At 50.2% G+C, this 20,693-nt stretch overlaps 1 protein-coding gene across 1 annotated transcript; it reads left to right on the top strand.

The window, feature by feature from the left end:
- Positions 1–327: 327 nt before the first annotated feature.
- Positions 328–9,496, top strand: SLC20A1 (solute carrier family 20 member 1). The gene is made up of 11 exons (XM_081921058.1): positions 328–520; positions 1,498–2,138; positions 2,299–2,439; positions 2,569–2,658; positions 3,425–3,517; positions 5,070–5,189; positions 5,697–5,957; positions 6,068–6,608; positions 6,762–6,947; positions 8,380–8,464; positions 8,948–9,496. The coding sequence occupies exons 2-11, from the start codon at positions 1,784–1,786 to the stop codon at positions 9,107–9,109; spliced, it is 2,034 nt and encodes a 677-aa protein (XP_081777184.1). The 5' UTR covers positions 328–520; positions 1,498–1,783; the 3' UTR covers positions 9,110–9,496.
- Positions 9,497–20,693: the final 11,197 nt, after the last annotated feature.

Below are 20,693 nucleotides of genomic sequence, written 5' to 3'. Positions count from 1 at the left end.
CACGCGTGGGAGTCGCTGGGCGTGGCGCCCCCTGGCGGCGCTCCCACCCACTGCACCTTTCCGGGAGTCGCGCCTGCGCGGGAGGCCCCTCCGGTGCGGGGGCGTGGCTTCCTTCGAGTGGGTGTGGCGGGACACAGAGCGCTCTCTCTCTCTCTCTCTCTCTCTCTCTCTCTCTCTCTCTCTCTCTCTCTCTCTCTCTCTCTCTCCGCGCGCGCCCATTCTCTTGTCTGGTCCCGCGCAGGAAGTGACTGGGCGGCCTCGGCCCCGCCTCCCTCGAGGGCCCAGGCTATAAGTAGGCGCGGCCCGCGCGCCTTCCGAGACAGAGCCGTGTGCGCACGAGGTCGGGCGTCAGCGCTGTCGGCGCCGCTGATTGGCCGAGGCGGGCGGACGCCAGCCAGGGAAGGGAGAGGAGCAGCCGGCGCGAGGCAGCGGCGACGACACTCCCGGGCAGCCGCCGCTCGGGTCAGACCACCTGAGGGGACTCCGCCGCCGCCGCCGCCACTCCTACGGGCCTAACTCGGTGAGGCGGAGAGAAAGAGCGGGCGGGAGGGAGGGCGAGCGCTTCCTCCTCCTCCTCCGGGTTTCCCTCAGGCGGGAGCGGCCGTTACGCGCAGGCGGGAAACGCGGGTCTGAGGGGCGGGGAGGGTCCCCGGGGAGGGGGAGGGGCAGGGGCTCGACGCGAGCGGGCCCCCGCCTCGGACTCCTGTCAGGACAGGCCGGTGACCTTGGCGCGGGCGGGCGGCATGGCTGCTGGTGTGGCCGGCCGGCCTCTTTGTCCCGCGCGGAAGCCCGCTCAGCGCCGCCCTCGGAGCGGGGAGGAAGCACTGAGCGCCTGGCCGGGGTGAGGGGCTCCCCCTGGAGTCGGACAGGGGGCAGAGGCGGCCCTGCCTCTGATGTTTGTGGGGTGCCTAGTCCATCTGGCTCAGTACAGTGGTACCTCGGGTTACAGACGCTTCAGGTTACAGACGCTTCAGCTTACAGACTCCGCTAACCCAGAAATAGTGCTTCAGGTTAAGAACTTTGCTTCAGGATGAGAACAGAAATCGTGCTCCGGCAGCAGCAGCAGGAGGCCCCATTAGCTAAAGTGGTGCTTCAGGTTAAGAACAGTTTCAGGTTAAGAACAGACCTCCGGAACGAATTAAGTTCTTAACCCCAGGTACCACTGTACTTAATTCGTTCTGGAGGTCCGTTCTTAACCTGAAACAGTTCTTAACCTTAGCTAATGGAGCCTCCCGCTGCTGCTGCACGATTTCTGTTCTCATCCTGAAGCAAAGTTCTTAACCCGAGGTACTATTTCTGGGTTAGCAGAGTCTGTAACCTGAAGCGTATGTAACCCGAGGTACCACTGTATTGCCTCAGCAGTGGTTCTTGAGGGCTTGAGGCAGGAAGTCTCCTCTTCCTACCTGGTCTACGGACCTTCCATGTGGTGGGCGGCATGGGCTGACTGACACAAGGCTTTTCTTCTTTTCTCTCCCCTCCCCTCCAATCTCCTTCCAGGATGAGAGACCCCGGGTTGCCGCCTCCTTCTTCGCACAGACGTCCTTCTTCCTCCTCCTCTTTCGCAGCAGGATGGCGGACCAGGCAGCTCCCCTGAGCATCTCTTTCAGCCAAAGGAACTTGACCACAGAGACTGGCATACCCAGCTTATAGCAGTGACTTTCTGGCCCTGCAGTATTTAATTTTGTAACACTATTTATTACAGTATTTTTTTAATCATACCTCAGTTTTTGTTTACACATCAAAGTAACGAGTTGCTTGTTGGGAGCCGCCAAAGTTAGTTATCATGGAGACAACCACCGCCACTGTGAGGAGTTACATCACCACCGCCCTGAGCGGCACGGCCTCCTCAGGCCCCTTGGTGGATTTCCTGTGGATGCTGATATTAGGTTTTATCATTGCCTTCATCCTGGCATTCTCAGTGGGTGCCAATGACGTAGCAAATTCCTTTGGCACCGCCGTGGGCTCTGGGGTGGTGACCCTCCGGCAAGCCTGCATCCTGGCATCTATCTTTGAGACGGTGGGCTCTGTGTTGCTTGGAGCCAAAGTAAGCGAGACCATCCGGAAGGGGCTGATAGACGTTGAAATGTACAACAGCACCCAAGAGCTGCTCATGGCTGGCTCCATCAGTGCCATGTTCGGTGAGGAAAACATCCATTCCTTCTTGCCTGCGCTTGGAAACTTAAAAGCACTTGTATGTGGCTCACATTGTTCATGCTGGGTGTCTTGCTGTGAATTAACACTTTGAGTGGCTCAGTGGTTGCCCAAACTCCTCTTAACCACTTTGCCTTTCTTTCTTAGGCTCAGCTGTTTGGCAACTAGTGGCTTCGTTTTTGAAGCTTCCCATTTCTGGTACACATTGTATTGTCGGGGCGACAATTGGCTTCTCTCTCGTTGCCAAAGGACAGGAAGGAGTCAAGTGGTCTGAATTGCTTAAAGTTGGTAAGCAATAACCTTATGACCATCTTTTCCTTAATAAATGCAGGCCTTGATTTTAGTATGTAATTTTAATGTGGCAACAGCATTGTCTTGCAGTAGCAAATATTTAGTGTGCCCTTAATTCTTTTCCAGTGCTGTCCTGGTTCATCTCTCCCCTCCTTTCTGGCATCATGTCTGCTGTCCTGTTCTTTGTTGTCCGTAGGTTCATTCTTTCCAAGGTAGGTCTTACTCCCAATAAAACCTGATGTGCATATGAGATGAATGTGGTGGGTGGGGACTCCTGAAACATGCTGCTGCTGGTATGTCAGAACCCACTTTGGGAGCCATGAGGTCTAGAAGCTTTATTAACTGACGCTGGAATGCTAATAATGGATTGCAAAATGTGCCCCCCCGAAAGGTAGCCTACTGTAATTTTTAATTTGTGTCCGTCTGTGGACAGCTTCCACTTGGCTGGACACTTTCCAAGTTGATGGCATTTTCCCTTTCCTTGGCACTGACTATGCTGAAGAAGAAAAAAAAGTGTTCTAGGCAGAACAAATGCTGTGTAAACCACAGTTTAAAACATTGCTTATGTGAAATGTAATTAAGTTTTCCCCAGCAGCAGATTCTCACACCTCTCTAAAAGATGAATTGTCTCGTGTTACAGCTGTCCAGAGTCCTCTGTTGAGAGGTTGTTCCTTTTCATGCAGGCACATGGCTGAATAGATCTGTAGTCCACAGTCTGGCCTAGACTAGATGGGAGGGGCAACAGTGAATTGCCACTGGCGACTTTGATTCTAGATTTGAGTAGCATTGTATTCATTTCAGAGATCCAGTTTCAATTGTATTGTGTTAAATCATGCTATGATAGTTGCAAAGCAATGCATTTGTAAAAGTGGGGAATTCCCCACAGGAATGTGGGCTTGAATAATGTTTCACTTATGTGGTATCGCTGTGAGCAGAGTGGACCTGGGTTTGCCTATTGCGAAACTCCTTGTCTTGTAGGTAGATCCCGTTCCGAATGGTTTGCGTGCATTGCCCATCTTCTATGCCTGTACAATCGGGATCAACCTCTTCTCCATTATGTACAGTGGTGCGCCTTGTAAGTAGACATTGAAACAAGAGCTTGAATTTTTATAACCCTTTATTAACTTCTCAATCAAACAAAGAATTTTACCCCTTTTGCTTTACAGGAATGACTTCTCCTAGAAGGCAGCTGGCCTGGGCCAGTTACAGAAGGCTGCAGGCTCAACCCTAGATAATAGTTTCCTCCCTCCTACCCAAGAGGCCTGCCTGCTCACAATCTAAATGGCTAGTAGAGACCTGTTCTCCTTAGTCCTCACACAAGCTGCAGATTCTGACAGCTTAGCTGCTGATACTGGGGTGCCACAGGCTCCCTCCTTTAATTACCTGCAAATCCTGACACTCTCCTCTTCCCCTCCCCCTTTGCCTTTTTTCCTGAGACCTGGGATGCTAGCTGCTGAGAAAGAAGGGGGCCTTCTCAACATTCTGCTTAATGAATTCAGGCTCACGGCAGGGCAAGAGGCCCTGTGGTGTTTTTTTCCGATGATGCCTTGATTGCGTTTGATCCCAAATAATTCATCCTGTTATCCTCCTGCCCCCAAGAAGAGCTGCTGGCAACCAAGTACTTTGAAGAGGAATTCCATGGTCCTTTCTTGTGGCTTTCTGAGGTCTCTCAGTTGAAATCTTAAACTGTCTGTTACTAAGAGTAGGAGAAAGAAGCTGCCTTCTAGTTCAATAAATAAGATGTAGGATTAGGTTGTGACTGGTGGAAAGCAGATGGGTGCCAGCAATTCTAAGTTTCAGGTTGTCTAATGAAGGTCAAAAGCTTAGATTTGAATATTGGTGAGAGACGGTGGCAGCTCTGACACAAAGAATATGGGGCAAGGGTAGGCTATGGTGCCATGTCCCACTTGGAATGGGGGATGGTTTGCGCCACAGTTGCTCTGTGGTACTTGGGGGTCAGGTAAATGTCAATCACAAATCTGCGGGCTCCCTCCTGGTTTTGCCTCGGAGCCTTTTGTTGCTATTGACACTCTAGCCTCATGCCTTTAGGGGGGCCAAGTTAACAAAAAGTGCAGCTAACCATGGAAGCGAGGGGTGGAGGTGGGCAGGGAGAAGCAACTTGCATCCAGGTGTGTTATGGTTGGAGGCTAAGACCTAATTGGAACTACCTAATTCCAGCTGGGCAAATCCTTTTCTGTAAACGAGGCCTTATGCTGTGAGGGACCCTGAAGTTTCTGTAGCTGGGCCAATTGAAGCGCTCTCGGGCTAACTCTGTAAAAAGACTCTTGTGAGTCTGAGACAGGTTTGGGAAGCCTGATGATGTGAGTGGAGCTGTTTCCAGGCTTCACAAACACTGTTAACGGAGGGAGGCTTTTAGAGCATGTGGATGTTGGATGGAAAGAATGTAACCTGGCAGGTTGTACCTTTTACTTCTGTTAAGCTGCAGTTGTAACTTTGAGTGCTAGACTTCATGGCCTGTTGATATGGAAGACATAGATGTTGCAGATCTCAGAAGAGCAAGAAACCCTGGTCACTAAACCTTCTATTCAGCTGGGGAAGAGCTCTTTTGTGCTGGGAAGGGCCCCGCCGGCCTTGGGGTTTTCAAGATGCATTGTTTTATTTCCTAGTGCTGGGCTTTGACAAACTTCCCGTCTGGGGCATCGTCCTCATATCGGCGGGGAGCGCTGTTGTGTGTGCTCTCATCGTCTGGTTCTTTGTCTGTCCAAGAATGAAGAAGAAAATTGCACGTAAGTACATTTAGAATTGTACATAATGTAATCTTGCAAATGTATATCTGAATGCAGTGAGAGGCTGGCTGTTTGCTTTCAAGCGTAATCTAAACATGAAGCGCCCTTCATGCGTCTTCCCACAAGGCACTTGACTGGCACAAATGGATGTCTTCTGGATTTTGTGCAGCTGAGAACTTGAGAGCCTTTTCTGTGTGCGCTTGTATCTGTTCCCTGAGTCAGGCCAAGTGACAAAAGGCAGACATAAACTCTGTGCACATAGGTGGTAGGAAAGGGATACCCAAGAGAGGCATGTCTATCACATCTAAAGCCCTGGATGCAGACCCCTGTGCACATCCTCAGCCTTTTTTGCCCAGTGTTTTCACAGATGCTATAAACAGGATTCAAAACCTGCTAGCTCAGGGCTGCTGCTTTAACAGAGAGGCGAGGCGAGGTTTCAGGCATCTCTTTATGCACATTATGAAGGCTTTCTCTCTTGTCCTCCTGCAACTTCACTTCCTTCTGCAGAAGAGATCAAATCAAGTCCCTCTGAAAGTCCCTTAATGAAGAAGAAGAGCAGCCTGAAAGAGCAGGAAGAGGCCAAGGTGGATAATAAGATTGCTGATGATGACCAGAGGAATTCCCCTACCGAAGGGGAGCCATCTTCTGTGCCCCACAGAGCAGCTGTGGAGGAAAGGATGGTCTCCTTCAACCTGGGAGAGCTGGAGGAGATTCCAGAGCGGGAGCGGCTGCCCAGGGTGGAGATGAAGGAGACTAGCATTGACAGCGGTGAGTTGGCTCTGAAGTGGGGCATGAGGGGTGGGGCAGCTCAAGCAAGTGTGAGCTGTGATGCCAGGGCAGTTTCCCTTCTTGTGCCAACCCGGACTTTCTTCTTGCAGGAGCTATGTCCTTTCCAAACGGTAGCCTTGCCCAATTCAACCAGGCTGTCAGCAGCCAGATGAGTTCCAGCGGGCATTATCACACGGTGCACAAGGACTCTGGCCTCTACAAGGAGCTGCTGCACAAGCTCCACCTGGCCAAGGTGGGGGACTGCATGGGCGACTCCTCGGCGGACAGCAAGCCCCTGCGGCGCAACAACAGCTACACCTCATACACCATGGCCATTTGCGGAATGCCCCTGGACTCGTTCCGGGTGAAGGAGCCTGAGCCAAAGGGAGCAGATGAGGCGGAGAGGCTGGCATGGTCTGGATCAGATTCCAAGAAGAGGATCCGGATGGACAGCTACACCAGCTACTGCAACGCTGTGGCCGACCCCCACCCAGCCGACGTGGACTTGAGCCAGGCAGAGAAGGGTGGCAGCAGCGGCTCCCTGGATGAGTGGCACGACCAGGACAAGCCGGAGGTGTCCCTCCTCTTTCAATTCCTGCAGATCCTGACGGCCTGCTTTGGGTCCTTCGCCCACGGGGGAAATGATGTGAGGTCAGTGGCTGGGCAGCTTGAGTGGTTTAGAAAGTTCTGTTTTCCCATAAGGCCCTGCCTGTAAGTGGAGCCTTTGGCAAAATGGCTCCCTGCTGGGGTTTTCCCTTCTTTGTCTTTCCACTTAATTGATCCCTGTGTGTTCCCTTTTGGCAGCAACGCGATTGGTCCTCTGGTTGCCCTGTACTTGGTCTACAAAACAGGCGACGTGTCTTCAAAGGTGGCGACACCGATTTGGCTCCTGCTGTACGGTGGTGTCGGGATCTGCACTGGCCTGTGGATCTGGGGGAGGAGGGTCATTCAGACCATGGGGAAGGATCTCACTCCCATCACACCATCTAGGTAAAATGGAGAGCTTTTTTGCTTTATACTGAGCATGCTGAGGAGGGAAATTAACTGTGTGGTTTGGAGGGCTGGGCTGGAATGGAGCTGGCAGATGTAAGGACCCTATTAGCTGAAAAGGTCTTGGGTTTGTCCGCTTGCTTTGAAGGTGTTTAGAACTCGGTTATGTAAGCATCAGCGTGAAGGTTTGTCATCACACCTAAAGTATTCCTGATGCAAGCTTACTGTCTCTAACAAGAAAAATAACCTCCAGCAAAGCTTCAGCCATGCCTTCTTCTGAAGCAGTTTTCTTTAGTGAATGCTCTTGACCCTCTGAAGGTGGTGGACACTCCTTCATTGGAGGCTTTTAAGCAGAAGTTGGCAGGCCATCTGTCAGGGATTCTTGAGCTGTGGTTCCTGCATGGCACGGGGTTGGACTAGATGAGCTTTGGGGGTTCAACTCTGTTTCCACAACCCTTCAACTTTCTGCCTTATTCCTTTCACCCTTGGAGCTAGTTCTCTTTCTGACAGTGCCGCATGTTTTCCTCTTCATACCTGCTCAGTTTCTTCAGCTTTGCTTCACGCCCTTCTTGAGTTTGCTTAGCGCTTTGTAGCCTTCAGCCTTTGAACTGGGTAGTTGTGCCTTGTGCGCAGCGGGCAAGCCTTTCATCTGCGCCAGCCTCCCCTGGGGGCTTTTTCCTCTAGCCTCCTTGATGTGTAAAGGTTTGCTGTTTCAGTCTTGGCAGCAGAGCAAAAAAAATGTGACTGCTAGGACTCTTTATCTCTTCAGGGCCCTCACCTATCATAAAGGTGTGTGTTTGGCTCTGCAGATGCCAAGGTGTTCTGAATCACTCAGCAGTGCAGCAGCCAAAGGCGCTCACCCTTCCCTCCGACCTTAGAGCAGAGGGAGGGGTAACAGGATAATTGCAGCCCCCTTTGGAAGCTCCAGGAGGAAGAGGAAGCCTGGGTGCTCCTTTGCCAGAGGGTGCTGAGCATAAATTGTGATACTGCCAGACATACATAACTTAATATTGTGTCCTTGACTCTGTTGCCAGCCCTGAGTGAGGCCTTGAAGAGTGTGGGTGTGTCATCCTGGGATGTCGATTCAGGCTTACAGCTAGACTTCAAAACGGAATAATGTAGAGTGGGGCAGCCAAATGGTTAGCAGTAACTGCAGGATCCCTTATCTTTTCTTTTAGCTGCAGCTGGAGGGCAGAGCGTCAGCTTCCGCCTGCCTTTCCTATGAGCAAGAGCTATGAGCCCATGTAGGGTAAAGGAAGGAGAAATGTCAGGGCAGTTGGAGGCTGCAGTTCGCTTCCCAGCCCCAGCAAAAGGGAAAACCAACTTTAAATGGAAGGGGTGGGGATTGTGACAACCTTGGGCTCCACTTTGGGAACCCTAATATATTGAAGCTGCCCCGTGGCTCAGCCTAACACCAGCTCTTTGTCCACAGTGGCTTCAGCATTGAGCTGGCGTCTGCTTTGACCGTAGTAATTGCTTCAAATGTTGGCTTGCCTATCAGCACGACTCACTGCAAGGTAAGTGGAAGAGCTTCTTTGCGTAACACTTGGATCTGTGTCACTGTCAAGGGCAGTCCAGTTGAGGTTCAGGGGCTCTACACAAGCATTTTGGGAAGAAAGTGGGTCTATAGAGTGGCAGATTTTGGTTGGCTCAAGAACCGGGGTGGGGTATTGCTGGGAGAGAGTTGTTTGCTCAAGGCCACCTCGGCTTCATGGCTGAGCAGGGATCTGATTCCTGATCTTGCAGATCCAAGTCCTAGCACACTTTCCCTTTTGCCTCTGTCTCAGTTTGAGAACTGGATTAAGCTTGCTTTTAAGATTCATTTGAGCTCTAAGGTAATGGAGAGTTCTGCACACGCTTTACCGTTTTGTGAACTGAATGAATTCTGGACTGTTCTGACTAGCCTTTGTTGGCCCGCCTGCCTTGGTGCCTGGGATCTTCAGATCTTATCCCTTGTCAGGAGTGCTTGTGCAAGACCTGTGCTTTGTCCCTTGCTGCAGGTGGGTTCTGTGGTCTCTGTGGGATGGCTGCGCTCCAAGAAAGCCGTGGACTGGCGCCTGTTTCGCAACATCTTCATGGCCTGGTTCGTCACAGTCCCAATTTCTGGTCTCATCAGTGCTGCCATCATGGCACTGTTCAAGTACCCCATCCTAGGGCGATGAAACAGATGTGCCCGCAACCCCCGTTGCTTTGCTGCCCACAAGCGCCTGTCTGCATATCCTTGTGGCTGAAACAGTGTTAGGGTGACTCCACCATGTGCAAGAGGGGCCGGTTGTCTTCTTGATGCTGTACCTGCTTTTACGCGTAAATCTCTTGTCTTGGAACTAGAGAAGTCCCACTTCTGCTGGGCTGTGAATAATTGTGTCTACATTTCTATACTGTTTTGTATTGAGCTTTAACTTCATAATTAATGTTGTTAGACCTATCATTCTTGTTCTCTGAGCTGAGCCTTGAACCTGGCGAGCACAATGAGGAGGAGGGAGTAGCTTAGCAGAAATGTATGTGATGAGGGGCCACTTTTATAAATAAAAAAAACTTTTTAAAATAAAGTAGGCTGGGGTGTGTTTTGGTGGGGGGGGCAGCGCTGAATCTTTGCTTGGAAGTACATGGTACTGGGGCCCAAGACAGCCATCAGCCCAAGACAGCCATCAGCCCAAGACAGCCATCAGCCCAAGACAGCCATCAGCCCAAACTCTCTTGTTAAATAAGCACCAATCCAGTTTGGTTCAGTGAGCCAAGAACGTCTGCCTGTGCAAGCGGCTTCACTGCATGATTTGGAAATGGCAGCACCTGTAGAGTTGAAAGGTGACCCCAAGGGCCATCTAGTCCAACTTCCTGCAATGCAGGAATCACAGCTAAAGAATCTCTGGCAGATGGCCAGCCTCACAATGAAGGGGAATCCATTACCTTCTGAAGGATTCCTGGAGATAGTCCTCTCCTTTATGAATGAAGGGGCTATTGATGTCTGCTCTGCCTGCACAGCTGGAGGCAGCAATGCTTCTGAATGCCAGTTTCTGGTAACCACAGGAGGGGAGAAGGCTCTTGGGAGTGAATCTACTTGAGGGTCTCCCACTGGGGCACCTGGTTGGCCACTGTGAGAACAGGTTACTGGACTAGATGGGCCATTGGCCCGATCCTGCAGGTTCTTTTTCCCCTGAATGATCCAAATTTGTTCCTTAATGTCAAATGCACTTACAAAGATAAACATTAAAACGTTAACTAACAGGCCACAAAATCAAAGAACCAGCATGAAAATATCAAATATTTGAACCATTGCCAAAAAGCTCAGGAAGATCAAAAGGACTTTGCAGAAAGGCAGGCGCCTGGGGAGATCCTGTGAGGCACCACCTTCAAAGCAGTCCCTTATATTTGTTTATAGGTGGGTACCCGGGGGGGGGGCAGAAGCAGCCCTTAAGTGCTCTGGCCCTCAGCCGTGAAAAGCTTTTCTGGGTCCCAGCAAACAGACTGGGTGCCTGAGGGGATTGATACACCACAGGTGTCACATGATACCAGCCAGTCCTAACTAGTCATCTGGCAGACACATTCTGTCCTGAGGGCAGTTTACGGAGACAGCCCCATGTAATGAGCCTGACCTGCAGGTTACTGGAGCATGGAGCACCTGCTTTATCATGGAAGCTAGGAGTGAAGGCATTCCATTCCAAAGAATGGGTCTGAGCTTTGCTGAGGTCGAAGTCGAGCTACCCAGGGGAGCCCTCCACTTCCATGCTGTCCTGTCTACCTTGCCTCAATCCCCTCATCCCTTAAGGCACACTTGGGGGGTGGGGAGACCTAGAACATCTTTCATCCCCCTTGAAGATTAGAGCATATTTTCTGGCATGCCGTCAGTCCTGGAAGATCATAGCCAAATGCTCTGAGGAGCATCTGGCACACTGGTAAGTGGGCGCTTCAGCAGCCATGTGGATGAGCAGTTAAACTGCAATGTTGAGAAGCCAGTCTTATTTCGTGCAGCCTCTTGTTGCCTCTATATAGCATGCTCTAATCTTCAAGCTGCACCCTGTAATTATATAATTACTCTTTCCCCCACTCCTGGCTCCGTGGAGTTGTGAGCAGGGGTGGGGGCAGAAGGGAGTCCTGCAAGGATCTGTGCTGGCCCTGAGGACTTCCTGCCCTGTAGCCACTACTGCAGATCGTTCTTTCCCAGGCAACTCTCCCCTTCCTGGCATTTTATCTCATCTCGTAATCTGCTCTGAAGAATATTCCATGGCTGTCAAGTCCTGCTCTTGGGAAAGTGGTGAGAGGCAGTTGGGGAACTGTAGAGATGGTCCTAATGTAAGCAGAGCCTGGCCTGCATCTAGTTATATGGCCAGCCAGCTGCAGTGCCTTCCTGAGTGTTCCTCCGCCCTACAATTGGTATTCAGCTCCAGTTGGAGTGTCTCAGGGGGGCTGGGGTGATCTAGTCCACCGTTTCTGGTAGCCAGCCAGATGTTCTGGTAGCTCCCATGCATGGCCTGGGCAGATGGCCTCCCAGGTTTGATCCTCCTCAGGAAGCCCCACAGATAGCACACTGCAGTAATCCCTTCTTGAAGTAACCAGTGCATGAACTTTAGTTGAGAGTTCTGCATTGGAGGATGTTGGACTAGATGAGCTTTGGGGTCCCTTCCAACTCGACCATCCTATGATTCTACTGTGGCAAGGCTTTCCCAATCCAAAAATCAATGCTTCATTGGAAAGTGGGGAGGTACAATTTGCCTTGAAGGAGTCAGTGCTGCGCCCCGCTCCTTAAGAATACCCCTGCCCTGGCCCCATAAGTGTTAACAACTATTGCCCAGTGGCAGATACCCACTTTCTGGACAAGGTGCTTGAGAAGGTTGACGGTCCAACTTCAGGCATGTTTGGAGAAAGTGAATTACTTAGATCTGTTTCAATCTGGCTTCAGGCCTCGTGATGGCATCCAAACTGACTTGGTTGACCTTGACTGATGACATTTATTAGGAGAGAGATGAGAGTGTTGTGCAATCTTGGCTCATTCTCCTCAATCTGCCGCTTAGGATAGTGTTGGCCCCAGTATCCTTCCGGACAGGTGCGCCATCTCCTAGGGGCTGAGCCCAATATGCAGATGATGCCCAGCTCCATCTCTCTGTTCCACCTGAATCAGGAGAGGTGGTTGAGGTGTTAGACCAGCGCTTGGAGGCAGTGATGGGTTGGGTGTGGGTCAATAAACAGAACCTGAGTGCTGAAAAGACGGAGGTGTGACGGGCCCCAGATTCTCAGGCCCAACAGATGGGGAGCTGACTTGCCCTTGATGGGTTGCGCTCCCTTGGAAGGCGCAGCTTTGGCGTTTGCTCCTGGGTTCAGCGCGGTCACTGGACTCTCAGCTGACCTTAGCTGCCTTATTTCAGCTCTGGCTGATTTGCCAGCTTTAACACCGTTTGGATTGAGATGACTTGGCTGCTGTACTCTGCACGCGGTAACTTCCAGATTGGATAATTGCAGCACACACTATGTTCTTTGCCAGCTGCTCTCCACAGCCATTTTCAGCCTAACCTGCCTCACAGAGTGGTTGAGAGGTTGAAAGGGGTGAAGGGAACACAGAGCTGTTCAGAGGAAGAACAGAAGAAAATCCAATTCTGATGGTCTGCAGAACATTGAGGCTTGAGACTCCCTCAGAACGTCTCCTTCACTGGAGGTTTTTAAACAGGTTGGGCAGTCATCTATCAGGAGTTAATTAGCTGTGATTCCTGAATGGCAGAGAGGCTGGACTGAATTAACCCTCAAGGATTCCTTCTGACGCTATGATTCTACGGCTATCCATCTTGCGTTGCTCTGGAATGGGATGCCGAACCGTTCTCTGAGGTCCAGAACATTTAAAACTCTAATGCAATATCGGTTAGCAAAACTATGCTGCCACCTCTAATTGGTTTTCTTTGCAGCTCTTAAGATGAGAGAGCGCGTTACACTTTGGTCCAATGCGCATAAGGACAAGGTGCCGTCCTTCTGCAAATTAAGAAGTGTCTAAATCCGAGGTCCCCTTTGTGCTTGAGAAACACACTCCCCCCCCCCCAATGATCCTCTTGATTCCCCATCCCCCACTCACCCTGAATGCCCCTGAGCTGCATTGTTGATGCTGCCTGTTGGAAGGATGTTGGGGGGCTGGCAGGCAGGTGCTCTGATTGGCTGGCCCCTTCTCCAGGGGAGCCCGCCTGCCAGAGGAGGAGGAGGAGCCCTCTCTCTCTTTGGCAATGGCTGCTGCTGCTGCGGTTGTGAGCCTGCAAGGTCACAGCAGCTGCTTCTGTTCTTGTAAGGACGTCAGAGGCTGACTATGCCAGTGCAATCCACTTAATAGCTAACTGCCTCTCCCAAATGCCAGCTCAATGCAGTACCTGAAGGGGGAAGCTTTGAAGAGGACATTCTGCCCTGCGTGGAGGTGGGCGGGGGGTGTAGCCAAGGTGATTTCGGGTGCAATGGCGGGGCTTTGGCCTGGTGATAAGGGTGGGTGGGCTGTGTCAGGTTTCGTTAGCAAGGGTCAATACGTGCTCATGCATATTTCGCCATGGCTAAAGGTCTCCCCTCGCCTGTTGCAAAACCTGCCGTATTTAGCTTGCGAAAGGTGCCGAAATAATTTCGCTAGCAATTGGCTCGACTGGAGCTGGGCAGAGAAGAGCTGTTCTGGGCCTGGAGCATTGGGGACAGGGACCTGCCCTTGATTCTAGGGGGGTGGGGGGCAGTGATGGGCCCAGGCAGGACAGGGCAGGTGGGAGGCGTTGTTCCTGCTTGCATGTGGGTGAGGGGACAAAGGTGAGGGGATAACCCTGAAATGCAGCAAGCAGCAAATGGCATTAGAAACAATTTCTAGTAGGATAATGGCCCATTCCCTGTGCTGCGTTGAGTGTGAGGGAGGGGAGAAGGTTGGCCTGAAGGTTGGTCATTTGCCAGGGATTCTTCAGCTGCAATTCCTGCAGTGGGGCTACCTTTGAAGGTGACCCAGAAACTACAACTAATCCAGAATGCGGCAGCTAGACTGGTGATTGGGGGCAGCCGCTGAGACCACATAACACCGGTCTTGAAAGACCTACATTGGTTCCCGCTGTGTTTCCGAGCACAATTCAAAGTGTTGGTGCTGACCTTGAAAGCCCTAAACGGCCTCGGTCCAGTATATCTGAAGGAGCGTCTCCACCCCCATTGTTCTACCAGGACACGGAGGTCCAGCACTGAGGGCCTTCTGGCGGTTCCCTCCCTGCGAGAAGCCAAGTTACAGGGAACCAGGCAGAGGGCCTTCTCGGTGGTGGCGCCCGCCCTGTGGAACACCCTCCCACCAGATGTCAAAGAGAAAAACAACTACCAGACTTTTAGAAGACATCTGAAGGAAGCCCCTGTTTAGGGAAGCTTTTAATGTTTGATGTATTACGGTGTTTTAATGTTTTTTGGAAGCCGCCCAGTGTGGCTGGGGAAGCCCAGCCAGACAGGTGGGGTATAAATAATAAATTTATTCTTATTCTTATTTTTATTCTTATTCTTATTGCAAGGGGTTGGGCTGGCAAGATGGCCCTTGGGGTCCCTTTCAACTCTGCAATTCTATGATTCCCTGTTGACTGCGGTTTTGCTGCTGCTGCTGCTATTACCTTAGGAGAAGCCAAGAGCTAGAGGGGGTGGGGACGGATCTGCTCTGCTTACCTGCTCCCTAACCACTCCCAGACAATTTGTGCCTTTGACAGTTTTACCCTTGGCAATATAGGAACCACACCTGGCCTGGGATGGGGGAAGAGGGCCTTTGCAACCTTGGCCAAGGTCCTTTGGGTGCAGGAGCCAAGGCTGTTGATGGTAGAAGTTAGGTGCCTGGGTGCTGGTTTTGGGAAGGCAGCAGTGTTCAAAGCCAGAGAGAGAGGGGTGGGGTTTCCTGGAACTTTTGGATCTCAACTCCGTGGCAGCAGCTGAAGGAATCTCTGCGTCTTCCTTGTGGGTGGTCTGGCTCCCTTAATCCACATTTAATGATGATTCATGATCTTGGGCTTCACACTTTCATTCTCAACTTCCTGTGAATGTTTTCCAAAATTAGAGGGGGCTTGCTTTATTGTTGTTTTTTTAAATTTAATTTCTGTTTAGGTGGAAGATTTAAATGTGGCAGATGAAAAAAGGAGCCGGGTGGTGGGGGTGAGAAAACGCAGGGGGAGGGCGTGCGAAAGCAGAAGCTGTCTTTCCAGAGTGCTGGAGCATCACACAACTGCCACCTTGGGGGCCTGGGATTTGTTTCGGTTTTTCACAAGGCAAATGATGCTCCCAGGACTCCCCGTGATTCGGCCATCTGATTTTGTGTCAAATTTCCCATTTGTACCTGTGAAATCCCAGAGGGGTGTGTGATGCCTCATAGGCAGACTCACTGAGTGGGTGGAGAAGAAGAAGAAGAAGAAGAAGAAGAAGAAGAAGAAGAAGAAGAAGAAGAAGAAGGCAGTGTTGCATAGCGGGTAGAGTGTCGGACTAGGATAAAGGTAAAGGTACCCCTGCCTGTACGGGCCAGTCTTGACAGACTCTAGGGTTGTGCGCTCATCTCACTCTAGAGGCCGGGAGCCAGCGCTGTCCACAGACACTTCCGGGTCACGTGGCCAGCGTGAAGAAGCTGCATCTGGCGAGCCAGCGCAGCACACGGAACACCGTTTACCTTCCCGCTATAAAGCAGTCCCTATTTATCTACTTGCACTTAAGGGTGCTTTCGAACTGCTAGGTGGGCAGGAGCTGGGACCGAACGATGGGAGCTCACCCCGCTGCGGGGATTCGAACCGCTGACCATGCGATCGGCAAGTCCTAGGCGCTGAGGTTTTACCCACAGCGCCACCACCCGCGTCCCTAGTTGGACTAGGATAGGGGTCAGCAAACTTTCTCAGCAGGGGCCAGTCAACTGTCCCTCAGACCTTGGGGGGGGGCGGACTTTATTTTTTTAGGGGGAAAATGAATGAATTCCTATGCCCTACAAACAACCCAGAGATGCATTTTAAATAAAAGGACACATTCTACTCATGTAAAAACACCAGGCAGGCCCCACAAATAACCCAGAGATATATATAGAAAATGCGTGAAGATAGGAAAAATGGATGATTGGTGGAGGAGCTGGTGGAAGTACAAAAACTGGAAATTTGAAAACATGGTTGTGTGGATTAATTTGTAAAGAAAAATTTAATAAAAAAACCAAAAAACACAAAACAGACCTCTGGAACGAATTAAGTATGTAACCAGAGATACCACTGTAAAAGGACACATTCTACTCATGTAAAAACACCAGGCAGGCCCCACAAATAACCCAGAGATGCATTTTAAATACAGTGGTACCTCAGGTTACATACACTTCAGGTTACAGACTCCACTAACCCAGAAATTGTACCTCAGATTAAGAACTTTGCTTCAGGATGAGAACAGAAATCGCATGGCAGCGGTAGCACAGCGGCAGCAGGAGGCCCCATTAGCTAAAGTGGTGCTTCAGGTTAAGAACAGTTTCAGGTTAAGAACGGACCTCTGGAATGAATTAAGTACGTAACCAGAGGTACCACTGTAAAAGGACACATTCTACTCACGTAAAAATACTAGGCAGGCCCCACAAATAACCCAGAGGTGCATTTAAATCAAAGGACACATTCTACTCATGTAAAAACATGCTGATTCCTGGACCGATTGGGCTGGATCCGGCCTCCAGGCCTTAGTTTGCTTACCTGTGGACTAGGACCTGGGAAGAAACCAGAGTTCAAATCCCCAATTGGCTGTGAAGCTCCCTGGGTGACCTTGGGCCATTTACTGCCTCTCAGCCTGACCTACCTCACAGGGTGGTTGTGGGGAATTAAATGAGGATGGGGAAAGAGCTGTGTAGCCCTCACCTGGAGTACTGTGTCCAGTTCTGGGAACCACAGTTCAAGAAGGACACTGACAAACTGGAACATGTCCAGAGGAGGGCAACCAAAATGGTCAAAGGCCTGGAAACGATGCCTTATGAGGAACGGCTAAGGGAGCTGGGCATGTTTAGCCTGGAGAAGAGGAGGTTAAGGGGTGATATGATAGCCATGTTCAAATATATAAAAGGATGTCACATAGAGGAGGGAGAAAGGTTGTTTTGTGCTGCTCCAGAGAAGCGGACACGGAGCAATGGTTCCAAACTACAAGAAAGAAGATTCCACCTAAACATTAGGAAGAGCTTCCTGACAGTAAGAGCTGTTCTACAGTTGAATTTGCTGCCAAGGAGTGTGGTGGAGTCTCCTTCTTTGGAGGTCTTTAAGCAGAGGCTTGACAACCATATGTCAGGAGTGCTCTGATGGTGTTTCCTGCTTGGCAGGGGGTTGGACTCGATGGCCCTTGTGGTCTCTTCCAACTCTATGATTCTATGATCACCTTGGAGAAAAAGGTGGGATATAAGTGCACATAATAATAATCATGAACATCACCACTGGGAGAAGCCATTGGCTGGCCAGTAATTTGAGTCTGTTAGGAGATTCCAAAAAGCCCAAGGAGGAGTTCCAAAACTGGTGAAGGCCTTCTGGATCCGGCTGCCCGCATGCACTTGGGCAAATCTGGAGGAGAGGCTCCTGAATGGGCAGTGGCCAGCCAGGTCAGGTTGACCCTGCAGTGGGGAGGAAGTCCAGGCTGAAGTGCCGCTGGGATGTTTGCTCAGCCTGTCCAGCCCAGCTGGTCTTTACTTCTCTGCTTCTAGTTCCAGCTCCTTTGACATTGCAGAAGTCAGGGGTAAGTGGGAAAACTATATATCCACAGCTGTGTTCATCTCAGGAGGCCCTGGGGTGAGTGAAAATAACCTTCTCTGTAGAGGCAGCCAAAAGGTTGCTTAGTTCAAATAGCGGAAGAGCTGTCCCACGGAAGATGGAGAAGCTTGCTTTCTCTCCCCCCGCCCCCAATGATGTTTATTAGGTTTCTTACAAATATAACATACTAAAAAACCAATAAAGAAAAAATAGAAAGAAAAATAAAACAAATAAAATAAATAACAATTACACAAATACAATACAAATTAATTGATTAAACTTCCAACCTCATAAACATATTACTTGACTTCCTCCAGTCCCTCCCATCTGAATTTCCTTGTAACTAAATGTAGCAGTTTTCCAATATCATTATTCAAAAACAATATTCCAACTATTGTCAAGTTTCTTAACTTTTCTTAACCTTCTAAATCTCATTTAATAATTAAATCCTGATTTAATCCTAGGCCTAATTGATACTTTCAGGTAACTTCTAATTTTCAGTCTTACAATATCTATTCAAATAGTCTTTAAATTTCTTCCAATCTTCTGGGGAAGCTTGCTTTCTGCTGCTCAGTAGTAGAGGACCCAAACCAATGGATTCAAATGACCCAAAAGGAGATTCTCACTAAGCCTTAGGAAGAACTTTCTGATGGCAAGAGCCAATTGACAGTGGACCTGGAGTCCCTCAAAATCTCCTTCACTGGAGGTTTTAAAGGCAGAGGTTGTGTGCCCATCTGTCAGGGATTCTCCAGCTGTGATTCCTGTGTTGCAGGGGGTTGGACTAGATGACCGCTGGGGTCCCCTTCCGACTCTACCATTCTATGATTCTGTGAGTTTGGATGCCAAAACAGCTGAGCAAAATAACAATCAAAGCCCATGTTTACCAAGCAGAAGGGATGGAGGGGGGGGGGGAAGGAACACAACAAGCCCTAGTGGGCCAGTGAGTGACCCAGGCAGCAGGATGAGGAGAAGGCCAGAGTCCCCTTGTTTGCTTCCCTTCCTTGCTGGCAAGAGGCAATTCTCCCTTTGCTTTCCTCCAGCCCGTTCCAAAGCGGAACTAGTAGCGTTCAGTTTCCTCCCCTACCTGCCCCCCAGCCACATATGATCTGGAGCTGATTTTGAGGGTGTGCATTGGGGGGTGGGGTGGGCTTCAGGGCAAGGAAGGGAACATTACACGCTGCAAGTGGGTGTTACTTGCACTCGTGAAGCAGACGTGTGGGGTAAAGGTAAAGGGACCCCTGAACATTAGGTCCAGTCATGGCCAAATCTGGGGTTGCAGCGCTCATCTCGCTTTACTGGCCGAGGGAGCTGGCGTTCAGCTTCCGGGTCATGTGGCCAGAATGACTAAGCCGCTTCTGGCAAACCAGAGCAGTGCACAGAAACGCCGTTTACCTTCCTGCCGGAGCGGTACCTATTTATCTACTTGCACTTTGACATGCTTTCGAACTGCTAGGTGGGCAGGAGCAGGGACCGAGCAACGGGAGCTCACCCCGTCGCGGGGATTCGAACCGCCGACCTCCTGATCGGCAAGTCCTAGGCTCTGTGGTTTAACCCACAGCGCCACCCACATCCCAGAAGTGTGGGATACCACCCCATTCTTTCCTTTGTAAGATTAGAGTGGGTTAATCTAGCGAATGCTCGGATAAATAAACACACCCAATCCAGCTATATGGCTGAGCACCAAGGCACCTGTGCTCATTTCAAATCGATCTGCATTCCTGAAATTGTTTTCTCTGAAACAATGGGCTCCACGGAATTCACCCATGTGCAATTTTAGGGCTGGAGTGAACTTACTTTAAAATGTAGTTCATTGAATAAATTGTTTATCATTTAAAATTTAACCAATTATGAAGAGTTCTGTTGGCTCAGACCAGTGTCCCATCTAGTCCAAGTTGCATTTGCCATCTTGCTGCCTGTTTCCCCAATCTGGATAAATCCTCTTTGTGCTCTTCACAGCCTCTTTTTATACCCCAATAGAATTAGTATCTTCAGTGACTCTGGCAATCTCACTGTTTGCCTCCATCTCCAGGTCATTTATGAGCCAGTTAAGAAACATAGGTCCCAGTGCTGGTTCTGGGTGGACTCTACTTCCTTCATCCCTCCATCAGGATAGGTAAAGGTAAAGGGACCCCTGACCATTAGGTCCAGTCGTGGCTGACTCTGGGGTTGTGGCGCTCATCTCGCTTTATTGGCCGAGGGAGCCGGCGTACAGCTTCTGGGTCATGTGGCCAGCATGACTAAGCCGCTTCTGGTGAACCAGAGCAGCACAGGAAACGCTGTTTACCTTCCCGCCGGAGTGGTACCTATTTATCTACTTGCACTTTGACATGCTTTCGAACTGCTAGGTTGGCAGGAGCAGGGACCGAGCAACGGGAGCTCACCCTGTCACTGGGATTCGAACCGCCGACCTTCTGATCGGCAAGTTCTAGGCTCTGTGGTTTAACCCACAGCGCCACCCGCATCCCTCCATCAGGATAACTGCCCCTTTATTCCTTCTCTTTACCTCTTCCTGTTATCTAACCAGTTCATGATGATCCACAAGAGGCTCTTGCCTCTTATTTCATGACTTAGGAACCTCACTCAGGAAACAGAGGAGGAGGAGATATCACAGTTAACAGTTCGTGATGTTGGAGAAATATTTGCAACAGAACTTAAGAAATAGGACCGCAAGGAGAGGGAAAGAAACCCAGAGGAGAGATGATAGACTGAAAGAAAGTGAAGAAAGATGAAATTCGTACAAGGGGGAGACCAAAAAGTTCCAGAACAAATGGGACCTCTCTCAGGTGCTATTAAAGGTTGTGGACAATACATGTAAAAGCTGAGATGGAAACACAAAAAGACACATAACTAGTGGCTAAAATGGCTAAATAGTGGCTAAATATGTGCAACTGTTACAGAAGAAATTACAGCTGAACTGCATCTGCACAGAGACGACAGTGAAATGACAAGGACAGATTTAGCTGTTAGATTCCGAAGTAATATTAAGCGGAGATGAATCACAGAGGAAGGTGAAGGAGACGACCAGTCAGAGTACCTTTAAGGTACAGAGTCTAGG

Source organism: Podarcis melisellensis (genome assembly GCF_964234715.1).
Source record: "Podarcis melisellensis genome assembly, chromosome: 8".
Taxonomy (NCBI): domain Eukaryota; kingdom Metazoa; phylum Chordata; class Lepidosauria; order Squamata; family Lacertidae; genus Podarcis; species Podarcis melisellensis.
Note: the sequence above shows the minus strand (reverse complement) of the source record. Positions and strands in the feature narration are given on the sequence as shown.